General features: G+C 35.4%; 2 protein-coding genes across 8 annotated transcripts; one reads left to right on the top strand and one right to left on the bottom strand.

Moving 5' to 3' along the window:
* The first annotated feature begins 1,783 nt into the window (after window positions 1–1,783).
* LOC107847745 (UDP-galactose/UDP-glucose transporter 3) lies at window positions 1,784–7,645 on the top strand. The gene is made up of 7 exons (XM_016692204.2): window positions 1,784–2,205; window positions 3,960–4,057; window positions 4,143–4,273; window positions 4,473–4,503; window positions 5,223–5,326; window positions 5,481–5,602; window positions 6,985–7,645. The coding sequence occupies exons 1-7, from the start codon at window positions 2,102–2,104 to the stop codon at window positions 7,391–7,393; spliced, it is 999 nt and encodes a 332-aa protein (XP_016547690.2). The 5' UTR covers window positions 1,784–2,101; the 3' UTR covers window positions 7,394–7,645.
* A 1,170-nt stretch (window positions 7,646–8,815) lies between these two features.
* LOC107847790 (transcription factor MYB88) lies at window positions 8,816–15,663 on the bottom strand. Of its 7 annotated transcripts, none has more exons than XM_047398681.1 (13): window positions 15,333–15,663; window positions 15,072–15,191; window positions 14,163–14,209; window positions 13,980–14,036; window positions 13,782–13,854; window positions 13,330–13,385; window positions 13,052–13,231; window positions 12,809–12,975; window positions 12,582–12,727; window positions 11,919–12,061; window positions 11,616–11,836; window positions 11,361–11,515; window positions 8,816–9,552 (listed from the first exon to the last, which is right to left on the bottom strand). In XM_047398681.1, exons 2-13 carry the CDS (start codon window positions 15,144–15,146, stop codon window positions 9,442–9,444), a joined length of 1,431 nt encoding a protein of 476 aa, XP_047254637.1. In that variant the 5' UTR covers window positions 15,147–15,191; window positions 15,333–15,663; the 3' UTR covers window positions 8,816–9,441. The 7 variants fall into 7 exon arrangements, with proteins under 7 accessions (XP_047254637.1, XP_047254638.1, XP_016547764.2 ...); XM_047398682.1 differs by having other exon boundaries at window positions 15,443–15,645; XM_016692278.2 differs by having other exon boundaries at window positions 12,582–12,730; window positions 15,443–15,597.
* Window positions 15,664–16,579: the final 916 nt, after the last annotated feature.

The following is a 16,579-nucleotide window of genomic DNA, read 5'->3' as shown; positions in this document are numbered from 1 at the left end:
TTTCTTATTGATCAAATATGTCTTAACTTATAGCTTTAAGTCTACATAAATATTTAAATACCTAAAAATTATTTTTTTAAAAAATAAATGTTCAAGTCACCAATCCATGAACTAATTTTTTTTTTGTCAAACCCATCGGTAGCCCCCTAAACTTGACACGATCTTTCACTTAGGCACTTCAAGTGAACGATGTTCATTTTTGGCACCTCAAGTAGCTATAAGTGTGTCATTTTGATACTTTTCGCTGACATGGCAAAGAGAGTGTATTACACTCTCTATAGGCGCGTGAATGATGAAATTTAGCCGATTTTTAATTTTTTTCCTCTTCTTCTACTCAATTACTCCAATCATTTTTCATATTTTTTCACCTTTGCATCAACCTTAAACTCAAATAAGTTCTCCAAATCTCTCAATAGTTGTAGTCCCTCTCTCCCAAGTCCCAACACTATTATTTTTTAATTTTTTTATTAAAAAAAATCATCTTTTCAGCATAAAAGAAAAAAAATTACAGACTTGAAATTATTATTTTTGGTCATCAATGGCAAATTCATTGACAATTAGTGTTGGTCATCAATGGCGGGCGAATTCATTAAAAATTATTTTTGTTAAAAATTATTCATCGACACCTCCATAATGATTTGTTGTTGCAGAAAATTTCAATCACAGACCCCAGTTATGGATATGTTGGTTGTTGCAGTGATGAATTATTGCAGTGTTGTATTTTGAACAAAGCAAAAGAGAAAAGCAATGAAATTTTGCTATTGTAATCACAATTACTTATGACCATTACTGTTATGGAAGAAATTTTAAAAAATATTTCTTAGAGATGAAAATTGAAGAAGATGATCAAGGAGGAGGAGGGGGGGGGGGGGGGGGGGGCTGCGTTGTTGCAACATTAGTTTGTGGGGAAGGGGGTGCTGCAGCAACCTTGGGGTGGTAGTGAGGTGGCAACAATCTTGTGGTAATGGTAGGGTGGGGTACTTGTAGAAGATGATGGCGGGAGGGGGGGCTGAGGAGGGGGTTATTTATTTATTGATTTTTTATTTAAAATTAAAGTTAATTATTTAAAAATTAATTTTTTAAATTATAATTTATTTAAAATTATTATTTTAAACAAGAACGCCACATGTCTTTTTTTAATTGGTGGTATGCCATGTCAGCAAACGTGTGTATTACACACACTTTGTAAAATCAGTTGATTGTAAAAAAAGTGTCAAAATGACACAGTTAATAGCTAATTGAGGTGTCAAAAATGAACATCGTCCACTTGAGTTACCTAAATGAAAGATCGTACCAAATTTAGGGGGCTAGCGATGGATTTGACCTTTTTTTTTTAAATTTAAAAGGTCCCCTTTCGCATCAAGAAAAATTCAACCCAGTAAGTAAAGTAAACCAAATATATTTAAAAAAAAGCAAATATTAATTATGAAATCATAAAATTACAGTGAATCGAATTTGAAAAATTAAATAGAACATTCATAATTAACTCAATATAATTAAAGAGGACATTAAACTATAAAAGAAATTTAGAAAAAGAAATTAAGGGATAATTTGATTATTTAAGGATCTTATATATGAATTGTTAAACCTTGAATAAATTATTTCTTTATTTACAATGAATAAAATAATATCACATATATTATATAAGTAATTTATGTATTAAATTTAAAAAAATAACCAAACAATGGGACTAAATTTTAATTCAAGAATTATTCTAATTAATACCGTTTACCAAATGGGTCCTTAATTCATATAAATAGGTATAATGAAAAAGTCAGATCCTATCTAAACATAAAAAAGAGCAAAGGTTGCCAAACATTCACGTCTACTCAGCCAATCACCTGTCACTCTAAACTCACTTCAACCAATCACAACTATCCACATGTAACAAACACGTAACACAACGCCCACGCGCCATATATAAATTCCCCTCACAACAAACAAATCACCGGTTCACCAATAAACCGGCAGTTATTAATAAATACACCGCGAAAAACATCACCGGTTCGATTTTCTTTTATCGCAGGCGTCGGCGTTTGATCGTCGGAAAATTCGCCGTTAAAGTCCACGTGGCTACCGGGATCTGACATTTTCCGACGACATGGAAGCTCACGGTGCTGGTCTCCGCCGTGTACTTGTACTTGCTTTTTGTGTCGCCGGTATTTGGTCTGCTTATATTTATCAAGGCGTTCTACAAGAGACTGTGTATGCATAATTGCTTCTCTCCTTCCTCGTTTTTTCTTTTATGTATTTTTGTTGTTAATGGTAAAAACACATCTAAAGTATTTTTTGAGTTTTATACCGAGTTTCGTGCCTGAATCAATTATCAAAACACAGCTCAACTATCATTTGTTTATTTTTTTCTACATAAATAATGGTGATATTTCAGGTAGAAAAAGTGAACAATTCAGATATTCAGTGTAGTTGATGGTAAAAAACACATCTAAAGTATCCCGATCTTTTGAGTTTTATACCGAGTTTCATGCCTGAATCAATTATCAAAACACAGCTCAACTATCATTTGTTCATTTTTTTCTGCATGAATAATGGTGATGTTTAGGTAGAAAAAGTGAATAATTCAGATATTTAGTGTCGTTCATGGTAAAAAACACACCTAAAATATCCCTGTTATTTGAGTTTTATGCCGAGTTTCCTGCATGAATTAATTATCAAAACACAGCTTAACTATCATTTTTCATTTTTCCTACACGAACAATGGTGATATTTCAGGTAGAAAAAGTGAACAATTCAGATGTTTAGTATAGTTGATTTGTAAAAGACACATCTAAAGTATCCCAGTTTTTTGAGTTACATACTAAATTATCATATGTGCTGAATTATCATATATTCTAGTTTCCTACCTGAACTTTTTATCAAAAAGCATGTCAACTATTAATTGTTCACTTTTTCTATCTGAATGATGGTGATATTCAGGTAGGAAAAGCGAATCATTGATAGTTGACACGTGTTTAGATAAGTAGTTGGTGATATATTAGGTATGAAAAATGAATAAGTGATAGTTTACGCGTGTTTAGATAAGTATTTGGTGATATATTAGGTAAGAAAAGTGAAAATTTGATAGTTGATGCGTGTTCAGATAAATAGTTGGTGATATTTAAGGTAGGAAAAGTGGAAAATTGATAGTGGACGTGTGTTTTGATAAGTAGTTGATGATAGTTCAGGTATATGAAACTCGAAAAATCAAAATACTTTTGGTTTGGTTTTGACAGTTTGGTCTATTTAGTTTAAGTTATGTATTATCCCGATGATACAATTGATTTTTAATTCTATAGAAATTGATTGAATGTGTAAAACATGTTATTGCCAAAAGTTAGTATGCAGTGGCGGAACCAGGAATTTTACAAGGAGTGTCACAATATAAACAAAGTACTCCTAACATATAACTATATATGTAAAACTAAAACATTAACCTAGCTAAACAGCATAATTTTCTGGCGATCCGACACTGTTAGTACCATTTGTGAAGTTCAACTTTGCGCTTAAACGATGTTGCACAATGACTATTAGTAACAATTTCAAGATATTTAGTGCAAATTGATGTTTAATTATCTAACAACTGATCGAATTTGTGAGACGTGCCTTTGCCAAATGTTAGTATCCAGTGAAGGAGCCAGAAATTTTACTCAAAGATATAGGATATATACATAAAAGTGAAATATTAACTTAGCTAAACATTGTTATTTTCCTGGACACTGTTGGTACCATTCATAAAGTTCAATTTTGAGCTCAAATTACACAGTGACTATTAGTAACAATTTCTAGAGGTTTTGTTTTCTTTTATACTCTAAAAGGTTCAATTTTGAGTACAATGTGCCTGCATTGCTTGGGTTTGAAGCAAGTTTTTGGTGTTTTCCTCTTAATTTAGTTTTGAAATGCGTTTATATTCATTTCCTTTATTTATTTGGTCGATTTTAATATACTGACTTATGGGTTTTTAGGTCAACGAAGCGATTTGGTCCTAACAATGAGCGGTTTGAACACTTGGCATTCCTAAATCTGTCACAAAATGTAGTTTGTTTGGTATGGTCATTTATAAGTAAGTATACAGCATGTTCAGTGATTCTATAATGTGTGCGTAAGTCGCACAATCGGTTAAGTATTGAGTGTGGTTTTTGTTGCAGTGATCAAGATTTGGTCTAATGGGAAGAGTGGTGGTGCTCCTTGGTGGAGTTATTGGAGTGCTGGTATTACAAATACGATTGGTCCCGCAATGGGGATTGAAGCGCTAAAATACATCAGCTATCCTGCACAGGCATGTACATCAGCTTGTATCTTCCCAGTGAAGAGCTTAATCCATTGGGTTTTCTGGTTTTGTGGCTTCTTGTGAAATGTGAACCATAGAACTAGTGGATTTCCTAAAGTACAAGGGATTGCGATAAATGCATGACATTTTATTAATGTTCTAATTCATAGTAGTGGCTGATTAACTGATATTTAGTTGATGCTTGCAGGTCCTGGCGAAATCATCAAAAATGATTCCTGGTATGTCAGCATTCAGCAAGCAAGCATTTTATACACTTACATGGATGTTCTTTTATTTTATTATGCTTTTGTATATGGTGTCTACACTGGGATTTCAAGGGGTGGGGATTAGGTGGAATTTAGCATTACTGGGGACCATCAGTTGTATCACCTTAGATCTTGTGTGAAGGCTGGCAATAATAATAGAATCAGGCTATTACGAAAAGGAAGAAAAATGATGTTTTTGCAGATTCTATTTGTTCTTGCTAACTGCAATTTTTATCTCCTCTAAAGAGCAAAGTTTTTCTGCAGTAGGGATGTTGAAGTTGCAGAGAAATGGATCTAGGGCCTAACTCAACCTCAAAAGTTGGGGTGAGTTAGGCCTAAATCCATTTTTTTAAATGGTATTAGAGTAGGACTCATCCCAATCTCATTTCTGATGTTGGGGCCCCATATTAAACTTACTACACACCAAATGTCCTGTCGGGGTGGGGGAGGGAGGGAGTGGAGAGAGTGTTTGAAGAGTCAATGGATGGGGTGATCTCTTTGATATTATTGGGCAATCCTCACCTCTTGAGCTAGCTTTTGGAGTTGAGTTAGGCCCAAGATCATTTCTTTACAGAAATCAAATCTTTTTGATAATGACATTTAAGTTTATTTCAGTAAAAAAAAAATTCTTATTCTTTTTTTAATTGTTTTTTTTTTTTTTTTGATAAAAGTTATTTGATTGCTTCTTGCAGTAATGTTCATGGGAACGCTAGTTTATGGCATAAGATACACGATTCCGGAATATGTGTGCTCTCTTCTTGTTGCTGGTGGTGTTTCACTGTTTGCACTCTCAAAGGTATTAACATTTTATTACAATATCTAAGATACAGTGTGTAACTTTTCTCCTCTTCCCTTTTTTCTCTGACATGCTTGTAATTATTCAAGGAAAAGCCAAGGTCCTTTCTCTGAACTACCCCTTACTTTTGGTCTTGTACTTGACTTGATTACAGACTAGCTCGAAAACCATTAGTAAATTGGCACATCCAAATGCTCCACTTGGGTATGGACTGTGCTTCCTGAACCTCACCTTTGATGGTTTCACCAATGCTACTCAGGATTCAATTTCAGCAAGGTAGTTTTCCGTGGCCTACTGAAGTCTTTTTGTGTGTAGTCTTCCCTGAAGCTCTTACGAGTTTCTTCGTTTGTGTTTTATGTGCTTTAGCTTTCCTTATCACATCACGAATAGTGTGCAAATCAATGTTTTCTCACTTCATGAATTTTTTCCAATGCTGGGAAAAACACTACTACGTGGAATAGACTCTTGTTCAGTAGGTTTGTATTTTATTATCTCAAGTTGAATCCCTTCTGGAAAGCATGTGGATTATAACTGGAATTTTATCTATTTACATCTGGCAGAACCTTACAGAGTTTTTTCAACTCTATCATTTATACCATTCTCAAGCTGGATGAATGATATTTTGGGTGGGATAAAGGACGGTACTTATGAAGGAGGAGACAAATACGTAACTGCAAGATTCTGTTGATCATCTTTAAGGATTAATAGGGTAGAACGTAACCATAAAGGAAAACTCACCAAGCTGATGATAGAAAAGCCGGCCTATCTAATAACTTCAGTAAAGCTTGCTTTTATTCCGCCTGCATGTTCTAGAACTTAATTCCACCTCATGAATGTTTTTTTAATGGGAGTAGAGGGGAAGCACGATTTCCTTGGGTCTATGAAAGATATGGCAGTAGAAGTAAACACAAAGGTAATAAATGGTCTATTTTGATAAAGCTTTTAAGAGGATGGGGAAGGAGGGATTATTTAGTTTTATAACTCCATTAAGACGAATATATCTATATTTGCTGAAATCCCCCGTGACAAATTAATGGCTAATCAATGAACAAGTATTCACTAGTTTAAATTTGTTACCTGGTTTGGATTTTCTACTGTCCATTTGCAACCTACAGTCCATCTGGTTGCAAATGTTAACAACATGAATTTAGGTTCAGGTTTAAAAGAGCTATAGTGTTTTAAGAGTTATTTGAAGTAACTCCACTCGGATACACTGTCTGGTGTCCTAACATCTGGTTATCCTGAAAGGACACATTTCAATGGCTTAACCATTGAAGCGGGATCCATGAAACCACCTCATTCACTCACATAGTTGACTGGATAGACATATCAGGAATAGTAGATGTCAAGTGCGGGAGTTTCTGGATTCGAGTTGAAATCTGATAAAGAATACGATGGATCTGTGCATAATCAAATTACAGGTTATGAGGATTTATTGCAGTTTTCTGCTTATTCTATTAAGTATTATCAGTGGAGGAACAGTTGATATTTTCATTCTCAAGTCATATACTTGGCTGTTGTTTGTTACACATCTGTTTTCCTCGTTTTACATTCTCATTTAAGGTTTTGTCCTCTGACCTTCAGAAATCATTCTTGTGGATGAAAAAACCAGTTTTTTACTCTTATTCTGACAACTTAGTTCTCCTAATATTTTCTAGGTATCCTAAGACATCTGCATGGGATATTATGTTTGGAATGAATTTGTGGGGTACCATTTACAATATGATGTTCATGTTTGGCTGGCGGAATGCCAGCGGTTATGAGGCAGTTCAGTTCTGTAAGCAGCATCCAGAGGCAGCATGGGACATTCTTCTTTACTGTCTATGCGGCGCTGTGGGCCAGAACTTCATTTTCCTAACCATTAGTCGATTTGGTTCTCTGACCAACACAACCATCACTACAACACGCAAGTTCGTGAGCATAGTAGTATCCTCTGTATTAAGTGGCAATCCGCTGTCACAAAAGCAATGGACAAGCGTCACCATGGTGTTCTCGGGGTTGTCGTACCAGATTTACTTGAAGTGGAGGAAGTTGCAGAGGATGACAAAGAAGAGGAAGCCCATGTAAATGTTATATCTTTTTATCTGAGGATGCAGTTCTGTACTGTTAGTCTTTTTTCTCATGACGTAGTTCCAGCATCCCAAGAGTGGCAACAATTCCACCATTGGACTACATGTAATCGAAAAGAATTAGCGCATTGTAGAATGAATTATTTTTCCAGGGTTTACTATTAGCTCATTTTTGTATCTGTTTCGTACTTAACAATGTTTCAGACCATGAACAGCTCAGAAGCTATAGCATTACTAATGTTTTCAAGTGTCTAAGGACTGATATTTTCAGTATTTTTGATGAATCTTTGGGATGCAAAACTGTAAGTACAATGTTTGTTCTGTTCCTTTGTCGGGCAAGTTCCAACCTGCACAAAAAGCATAACAATCTATGCATTGTCTCAGAGGGGCTCAATGAAATAGACATGTTTGTGAAGATGCAGACTACCTGAACCTAGAAAGAAAGATCTTATGAAGCTTAACTGTTCCCTGAGCTTAGATGGAAGATGAAGAAATCTTCTGGGGGTCTTGAGCCATCAGTGAAATAGGATACTACTTTGGAAGGGCTAGAACTCTAATCTTGTCTCAGCACCTACAGGATAAGGGACGGTCACAGTAGATAGTTTCTACTTTCTATATAGAGCGTACGCCTCCCAAAAGGTAAAGGAGATCCACAAAGGTTTCCTCAAGCCGAACAGGGCAAGGGACGGTCACAGTAGATAGTTTCTACTTTCTATATAGAGCGTACGCTTCCCAAAAGGTAAAAGAGACATGCAAAGGTTTCCTCAAGCCGAATGGAGATTGACCTTGATGGCAAAGGCAGAAGGGAGAAAATTCTTGGCTGTCCAATATGGGACATTGTAGATCCAACAGCGAACATTATTCCAACTCAAAAAGTAATTCAACATAATTTTAGATCCTTACTTTCCTTGGGCCATGGTTGGTGCATGATGACCACATCTAATTACTATTACGTCCCTCCACAGCTAGACCAAAAGGACTGGCACTGGTTATTTTTGAGGTCATTCTGGTCTTTCCTCTCAATGTTCAAACAACAAGAGAAAGGAAAGTGACTGCCAGTAGAATTCCCACTTTAATTTGTACAGGCTTCCCTCCCCTTTTGCCACTGCCTTTTTTGCTTTAAGTAATGATCATATTAGCCCACCACTACCACCAACTGTTGACCAGTTTAAATATGCAACAGACCCCTCCTTCCCCACAAGATTCCACCCCCAATTTAAAATTCTCAGACACACACAGCAGCAGCAGCAGCAGCAGAAGGAATGGAAGAAAGCAATGACCTCTGTCACTGTACGAGTAAGAATTTTTATCTCTTCCATGTTATATGCTTATAACAATTTTGTGTAAAGATACCTGTTCATTTGCAGCCAGCATTACCTGTAACAGTATCAGACAAGTAAAGCAAGAGAAGAGAAATGTATGCGCACACGCGAACCATATTGCATTCTCCAATCAAATAAAGTATGTTTACATTACATGAAGCCTAGAAACTTATTATTATAACATCTAGACACAAAATATATGAATAGAAACTGAGGTAGGAGGCCAATTCGACTTGTTGGTCCTCGTACCTCTCCCTATGATTTCCTTCTCTTTTTTTCTGTCTTATCGAATATTTTCTATAACCTTGGCGAGGTGCCAATTTATAAGTACAATGATTTCTTCTGTACAACTGGCTAATTAAAAGCCGAAAACTTATGGAACATCAAATACCCCCATTCGTGTTCCATAAACAACACACCAAAGAATGAGAAACAATAAAAGAACACACACTAGATACTGTGAGTATTAGGTCGGAAACTCCAAAAAGGATGCAGATCATCTGTCAGATCTCCAAAGAAAAAGCTAGAATGCCTCCGTTGCATTCTAGGGTGCAGACCGGATCTTCCAAGGCCTCTTGAAAAAAACATAGGTCATAGAGACTGCAATCCAAACAAAAAGAACTCCGAAAATTGAGTAGACTACATATAAGAGAAACTGTTGATCAAAGTTATGGTGATACTGCTCGCGGCAGAATCTTTTGTGAGGTTTGATCAGTAAAGTTGGTTATAGACTATGGAGGAGGGCTCTTTTGCACGATGGAGGTTGCGAAAGATTAGTGCCTGGATGCAGGGATGTGGACTCCACTCCAAGTGTTTTCAATAGGAACTGTCTCTCCTGAAAAAACAATTAAATAAAGTTAACCTCAGTCGTGCCTCACACCGACATGAAATAGGTAAGGTCAAAGAGAAAGCCACATGAAATTATGCATTACAATTCACATGAAATAGACAAGTCAATGTAAAGGCATGATGAGGATCACTAAACCAAACTTCAAATAGTTTCCAGATTTCCAAAAGATCAGGAAAGAAAATGACCTTAGTCCAATGGATCAAAGTAATCTTAGGATTTGCATTCTAAGCATATGATAAAAAAATAATATTAAGTAAAACTACTGTTTGATTGGAATTGTTATCGTAAATCTTTATAGGGGTTAAAATTTTAAAAGGATAGAAAACAGGTTGTTGACAAGCGTGACGAGAGGGCGAGGTTCAAAGGAGGAAAGGCTTAGGGTGATCATTCATGTGATTATTGTATGCTCTCCAATTAAACATAAGAATCCAAAAAAGTGTGCCTTTCTTTGGATTGATTCATTCATCAGTGTCCACTGAGGAATCTGTAAATCAGTCTGCATCAGAGATAGCACGCCTTTTCTCATAAAATAAGGCAAATGAGCTAGAATAGAATCTGGATGCTAATCGTTATGGTTAAGGCAGAGTAGAAAGGGAGATCAAGATTGTGAAAGAAGAGAAAGTGTAAGTGATTATGATGAGAAGCAGCTCATATCCCAAAATCAATTATGCTGCAAGCTTAAGATTGTTTGCGAGCTCTTCTAGAGATTAGAGGTTAACAAACTGAAGGACCAGTAAACTTACAGGGTTTTGACAAGACATGTTCACAGCTTCTCACACCACATGATGTAATGCTTAAAACTATTTCCTATAGAATCACAATATTTTTACTATTTATCTTTGATTGCTTTAGTAACTGAGGGCAACTATAGCATCTCTGCATATGTAAACACTTTATAATCAATAAATAAAAGACAATCAGTAACCTCCGAAACCTGATTTTCTTTCTTTCGAGTATTTAGTACACAACAAGCAATTGGGACATATATAAGAAATTGCTTTCTGCCAAAAATTTGGGAGGTCTGTCTGAGAATCAGATAATTGCATCTTGTAGAAATACCAGTACATCTTCACGTTACTCAAAGATTTTGGAAGTTGCATGTCATATATACATATTAAGTCCTGTTCCTTCTTCCTTTAAGTGCTCAATATATTAGAGCTGACAACAGATGCATAGTTCTTTGCTGACAGCATTAATTTACGATAGCATACTTGCAACTTTTTCATTTTTTACTGATGAAGGAAACCTGGTAGAAAGCACTCTAGATAACAAATTTGTGTTAAGGAGACACTAAAAAGAAAGAACAAAAACAAAAGAAAACGGCACACGTTCACTTGAGCTTTTTGAACTATCGACTGAGGGAAAACTCTGCTTTTCAGTTGAATCAATTTGTTAAAAGTTCACTATGGGCAATACTTGGTTGGAAGTTGGAACATATTCACAGTGTGAACCTCAAAAGCCTAATCATGCTACTCTCCTTGTGCAACAGGCAGGTCTTCTCCTTGTGCAACAGGCAGGTAGCACAGTTTCAGTAAGAAAAGTTGCAGAACTGATATAAACTGTAGCAATGTCTGTTGCTGTTCCAATCCATCCATGAAATCCTATTATCTCTATTAAGCAAAGGCATCTGTTCTTTTTATGGATTTTGCATGCATAAAAAAGTCAATTAATCTATGTAATTGTAACTGAAGTTGCTCTTGATTAAAAAAATTACATTAGTTCGGTTTAATATTAACAAGGCATAGAATGCTTACATAGTTCGGTTTAATATTAACAAGGCATAGAATGCTTACACTTTCTGAAAACTTTGGAGTGGGAATTTCTGCAGCTAAAGATCTGAACAGTGGAGTTACTTGATGAGGAGAACTGAAATCTGTATTCAGAAATTCACACTCAGCGGTAGCAGGTCCATTATTAACTTTTTCTTCATCACAAACTGGCAAAGTATCTGAGATAATACAATCACTACTATCAGCCTAAAACAACTCCCATGGATATAGAACTAAAAGAAACATTGTTGAAGTCCTTCTACCAAATTATGAGTTTACCTCGAGTGGTGGATACACGGCAAGAGATTCCATTTTCTAATTCATGAAGCCCAGCTTGATCACTAATCTGAGACGTTCGTAATTCAGATTCAATATCCTGATGATGTGCACACACCTCAGCTTGACTTTCTTCTGTTTTATCAGCCAGTGCATGGGATAGCAGAGTTGATCCCGTACTATACTCAGAACTGCCAGCAGAATCTTCAGATAAAGCAGGTTGCCTGCAAACCAATAGTTTAGATACAATGACATAATGGAATGGGATAAGGGGTGTCCTTAAAAGTGAGCTTGCATGATCAATACCTCCAAGATGGTTGAGTGCCTTCATTACTACTTCTTGAATCTGCTATCAGGTTCTTATAATCACCAGGTTCAAAATTCATCTCAGGGAGCTGGAACTTGAGCATATCACCATCCTTTGTTTGTTGAAGAAAATCTTGGAGTATCTGCACAATAATCACACTTTCCAGTTAGAGTTTCTGCATGTTAAGCTTGGAGTTTCAGACTGGTTTCTAGAACTATGAAACACAAGAAAACGGAGGTGGACATTTGAAGAAACTTATCATTAGCAGCTCAAGAGTCTTTATCTTTCTTATGTTGTCAATGAGTTATGGAATGGATCTTCCATTTTTTCCCAAAGGAATGAGTCTAAGCTAGAGTAGACGGTTCATTAGTTGTTCTATTTGGTTAATCTGGTCATGTAGAAACAAAGTTCATGTCTACTGCTCTGTCCTTTTCGACACGATTACAAGTTAATGAGATACGATTCTAACAACGGCTTACCTAGAGATGTACCAAATAGTTATAAAGCAATTATTATGAATGGTCTGGATTAGAATAGTGAGAAAAAACAGCTTTAGGATGTAGTCATCATTAATGACGGTTCCACCGAAAGAGTATCACTTGGCTCATCAATTCATTCCAAAAGTGGAAGTGTATTGACCATACAAAGAACATTGACCACACCTTCCACGCATTTTCAAGGCTTTGATCTGTATTCTCTGTGTTCACTTTCATAGCCAGTGAGCTTAGCAGCTCTGCTTGTTGCATCAAAACATGTACCTTTGGATCATCTTTTTTAAGGAATGTTCCTTGAGTTTTGTTGTCACTACCTGCTTAAAAATCCAAAACAAGTCAGACAATTTCTTTTACTAGTCAATGATATATTGGTCTAATTTTTCAGGGTTATTTACCACTTCCAGTAGTCCGCTGATGAGATGCCAGGTTTTCCCCAGCATTATGCAAGTTTTGAGCTAGTACTGCAAATGGATGTCTTAGTAATGGATTTGTAGTTCCACAATCACCCATAGATTTTTCTCCCTCGTTACCAATTTGAAGGACATCTGAAATGTCACTCCTCCTACATCAAGAAAATATAGTATTATATTTGAGACTCTCTTTAAACCATAGTTAAATCTTGCTTCACTCATTTTTACCTCAGCTTTTTAATAGGAGCAGTAGCTTCTGTTATGTTATCCATATTAAGGCCACTTGGAAATATAACCCTCTTGTTATTCAGATTAATGTATGAATTGCTGTTTTCTTTAGCCAAAGCCTCATGCTTTGCTCTCTTTTTGCACAGTGTAGTGAACCGATTCTTCACAGCGTTATCGGTCCTGCAGTTTTAAAAAACAAGAATATCAGCTGACCACTTATATCTGTCAGAACTAAATACTGAAAAAGCAAAATAATAACCAAATAAAAAGCTATTTACCTGCCTGAAACCACCTTTGCAATTTCAGTCCATCTGTTACCAAAGATCTTTTGAGCCTGCAAACATTCTTTTTCAATCAACAACAACAACATACGTAATGCCACAAAGATGGGTGTGAGGAGGGTAGAGTGTACGCACACCTTACTTCTATCTACCTTGGAGGTAGGGAGGCTGTTTCCAAATAGACCCTCAGCTCAAGGGGAAAAAAGTCCAAAGTGGTACAGAACAAGAAATGTTCGTTTTCAATCAGATATGTAAATTTCAAATTTTGAATCACAAGAAGATTTCCCATCAGAACTTAAATGGGCTAATGTCTAATGTAATCTGCTAACATCAACCAAACTTAAGCCCAAAATCCTAAAATAAGTGACAATGATGGGGAGTGGGAGAGATAAAAAAGAAGCAATCAAGAAAGCATCATTTTTTTGGTAAATAGAAAGCATCATTTTCACCTCACATAAAAGTATATCTTCTTCAGGTGACCACCCTCCTTTCTTGAAATCAGAGTTCAAATAAGTGAACCATCTGCATATATTTGCAAACAAACACCAACCGAAAAAATAAAAAAAATATATATAAAAATAAAAAGTAGAAAAAACAAAATACAAAGTGTAGAATAGTCCCTATCGAGAATTCATATTTTAACTAACCTTCTTCTGCATTGCCTTGTTGTTTTATCCTTGAACTTCGATGCGATGATCGTCCAACTACAGCAAACAAATTTGAATGATTTCATTTCCCATATCACACAATTCACTGATTCAGATCATACTTTAACAATAAAGTTACCATCAAACTATTGAAAGAACAATCAAAGGAGTAAAAAACCATACTTGTCTGTTCCATGGATTCGAATTTGCTCTCTTAGTATATCATCCTCCTGCAACTCAAAACAAATCCATCAAATTTTAAGAATCCAATCAATACAAACAATCCAGTAACTCAAAACAAATCCATCAAATTTCAAAAATCCAATCAATCCAACCACTCAAAACAACAAAAAAGACTGACAAAAGAATCATTTCTTGCAAAAATCCCAATACAACAACATATCCAGTGAAATCTCACAAGTTGGGTCTAGAAAGGTTAGAGTGTACGAATACCTTACCCCTACCTCATGGAGGTAGAGAGACTGTTTCCAATAGACACTCCGCTCGAGTAATCCCAATATAACAAAATCCATTAAATTTCAAGAATCCAATCAATACAACAATCCAAAAACTCAAACAAAAAAAATCCATTACATCTCAAAAATCCAATCAATACAGTAATCCAACAGCTCAAAACATAAAAAGTTGACAAAAAAAAAGAATCATTTCTTGCAAAAATGCCAACACAACAACATATTCAATGAAATCCCACAAGTGAGGTCTAGACACAATACAGCGTACGCAAACCATACCCCTACCTCATGAAGGTAGAGAAACTATTTCCAATAGACCCTTGCTCGAGTAATCCAAAAATAACAAAATCCAAACACACAAACAATAAAGATAAAACCAAGAACAAAAAAAAAAACAATAATCACATACACCTCTTGAGACCAAGAAACAATATGCCTTTCCGGGAGGGTAGAGTGTACGCAGAGCTTATCCTCTACGAGATAAGAGAGATGGTTTCCAATAAACCCTCGACTCAACTAATACCAATATAAAAAAATCCAAACACACAACCAAAAAAACACAAACAATAATAATAATAATAAAAATCCTCAATAATCACACACACACAGAGTCACACACCTCTTGTGACCAAGAAACAATATGTCTTTCTTTAGTCTTTGCAGCTTCAACGCTTCTCTTCATAGCATTCTGCATTTTTCACCACTGATTCTTCTTCTTTGCTCCCTCAACACTAGCATACTATAGTAAAAAAAGACCCTTTTGCGTAAATGTTACATATATATAAAAAACAACAAAAGGGTATTTTACAAAAAGGGAAAAAAAATACTAATCCTTATTCAAGAATTACAATTTTTTTTTGCCTAGGATGCTAACTTTTACCTATTCAAGACTCAAACCTTTTTTGCCCCAAGAAAGTTCAAACAACATCCATGGAATCCTAATTTGGATTCTTTATTTGTTCAAAAAAAAAAAAAAAAAAAAATAACTACCTCGAGATTTGGGGAAAAATGAAAAAAAAGTATTGATTCTTGGGGGTATAGTAAGTAGTAACGTAGATCTAAAGGTATATAGAACCTTAAAGATTGTATTTTTATGGTGATCTTTGGATGATATAGAGCAAATGAAGGGTGGGAGGGGTGGGTGGGGTGTGGGGTAGTGGGGGTAGAGTTTTCAAAAGAGCATACTCCCTTGCCATTTCGTGACATCATTTGACTTGATAAAACTTTTAAAAATTACTATATTTATTTAATTGTACATGATATTATTTAACTTGACGAAATATTTTGAAACTACATTTGTGGTTGTACGTGGCATCATTTCGCTTGATCAAACATTCTAAAATTATATGTGTTAAATTATACGTGGCACCATTTGACTTAAAAAAATTTTTTGAAATTATATTTGCGTACTGTAATTTTTTTTTATATGAGATAAAATGGTGTAATTTTAAAATTAAACTAAGAGATAAAATGGTGTAATTTTAAAATTAAACTAATAAGCTGATATTCTTTTCGAGATGAAATAAAAAAAATGAGAGTAGAAGTAAGTTTTTGTTCTAGTTGTCTACTAAATGTGGGGTGGGGTTTCTTTTCTTGAATTTGTTTGTGTGATTGTAATGGTGTTTCTATGTGGGGTACAATGGAAATGGGAGGGGTTGGGGGTTGGGGAGGGGGAGTGGGGTAGTTAAAATAATCAACGGATTCTTTGCTTTTGGGCGCGGGGGGTATTGGAGGGCAAGTTTGAAAAACAACGCTGAATTCCATGAGGACTATAATTAATGAGAGTAGAAAACTACATCATTTCCCACTTTCTCTGTTTCTCTTCTTATAGTGTGTGTATGTATAGATCAACAAACTACAACGATATCAATATAATTTCACAAATGAAATCTGAATAGGTATATGTTGATTTTATTCTTGCCCCAGTATTAATAGTTAGAGAGTTTGAAGAGATGTTATTGATAGATCTTTCCAGTGATCCACCTGATTGGGATTATCAGAGGTAGATAGAATTATGGTATAAGTATTATATGGTGTTTTCTATTAATTAGATGGTATTTAAAGGGTGATGTATTTCTTTTGTAGAGAGTCACGTTTATTACAGCGTGTTTTACTTTTCACGTGAAA

Source organism: Capsicum annuum, chromosome 11, assembly GCF_002878395.1.
Source record: "Capsicum annuum cultivar UCD-10X-F1 chromosome 11, UCD10Xv1.1, whole genome shotgun sequence".
Lineage (NCBI taxonomy): Eukaryota > Viridiplantae > Streptophyta > Magnoliopsida > Solanales > Solanaceae > Capsicum > Capsicum annuum.
The sequence above is the reverse complement of the archived record's forward strand: the minus strand, read 5'-3'. Positions and strand labels throughout refer to the sequence as shown.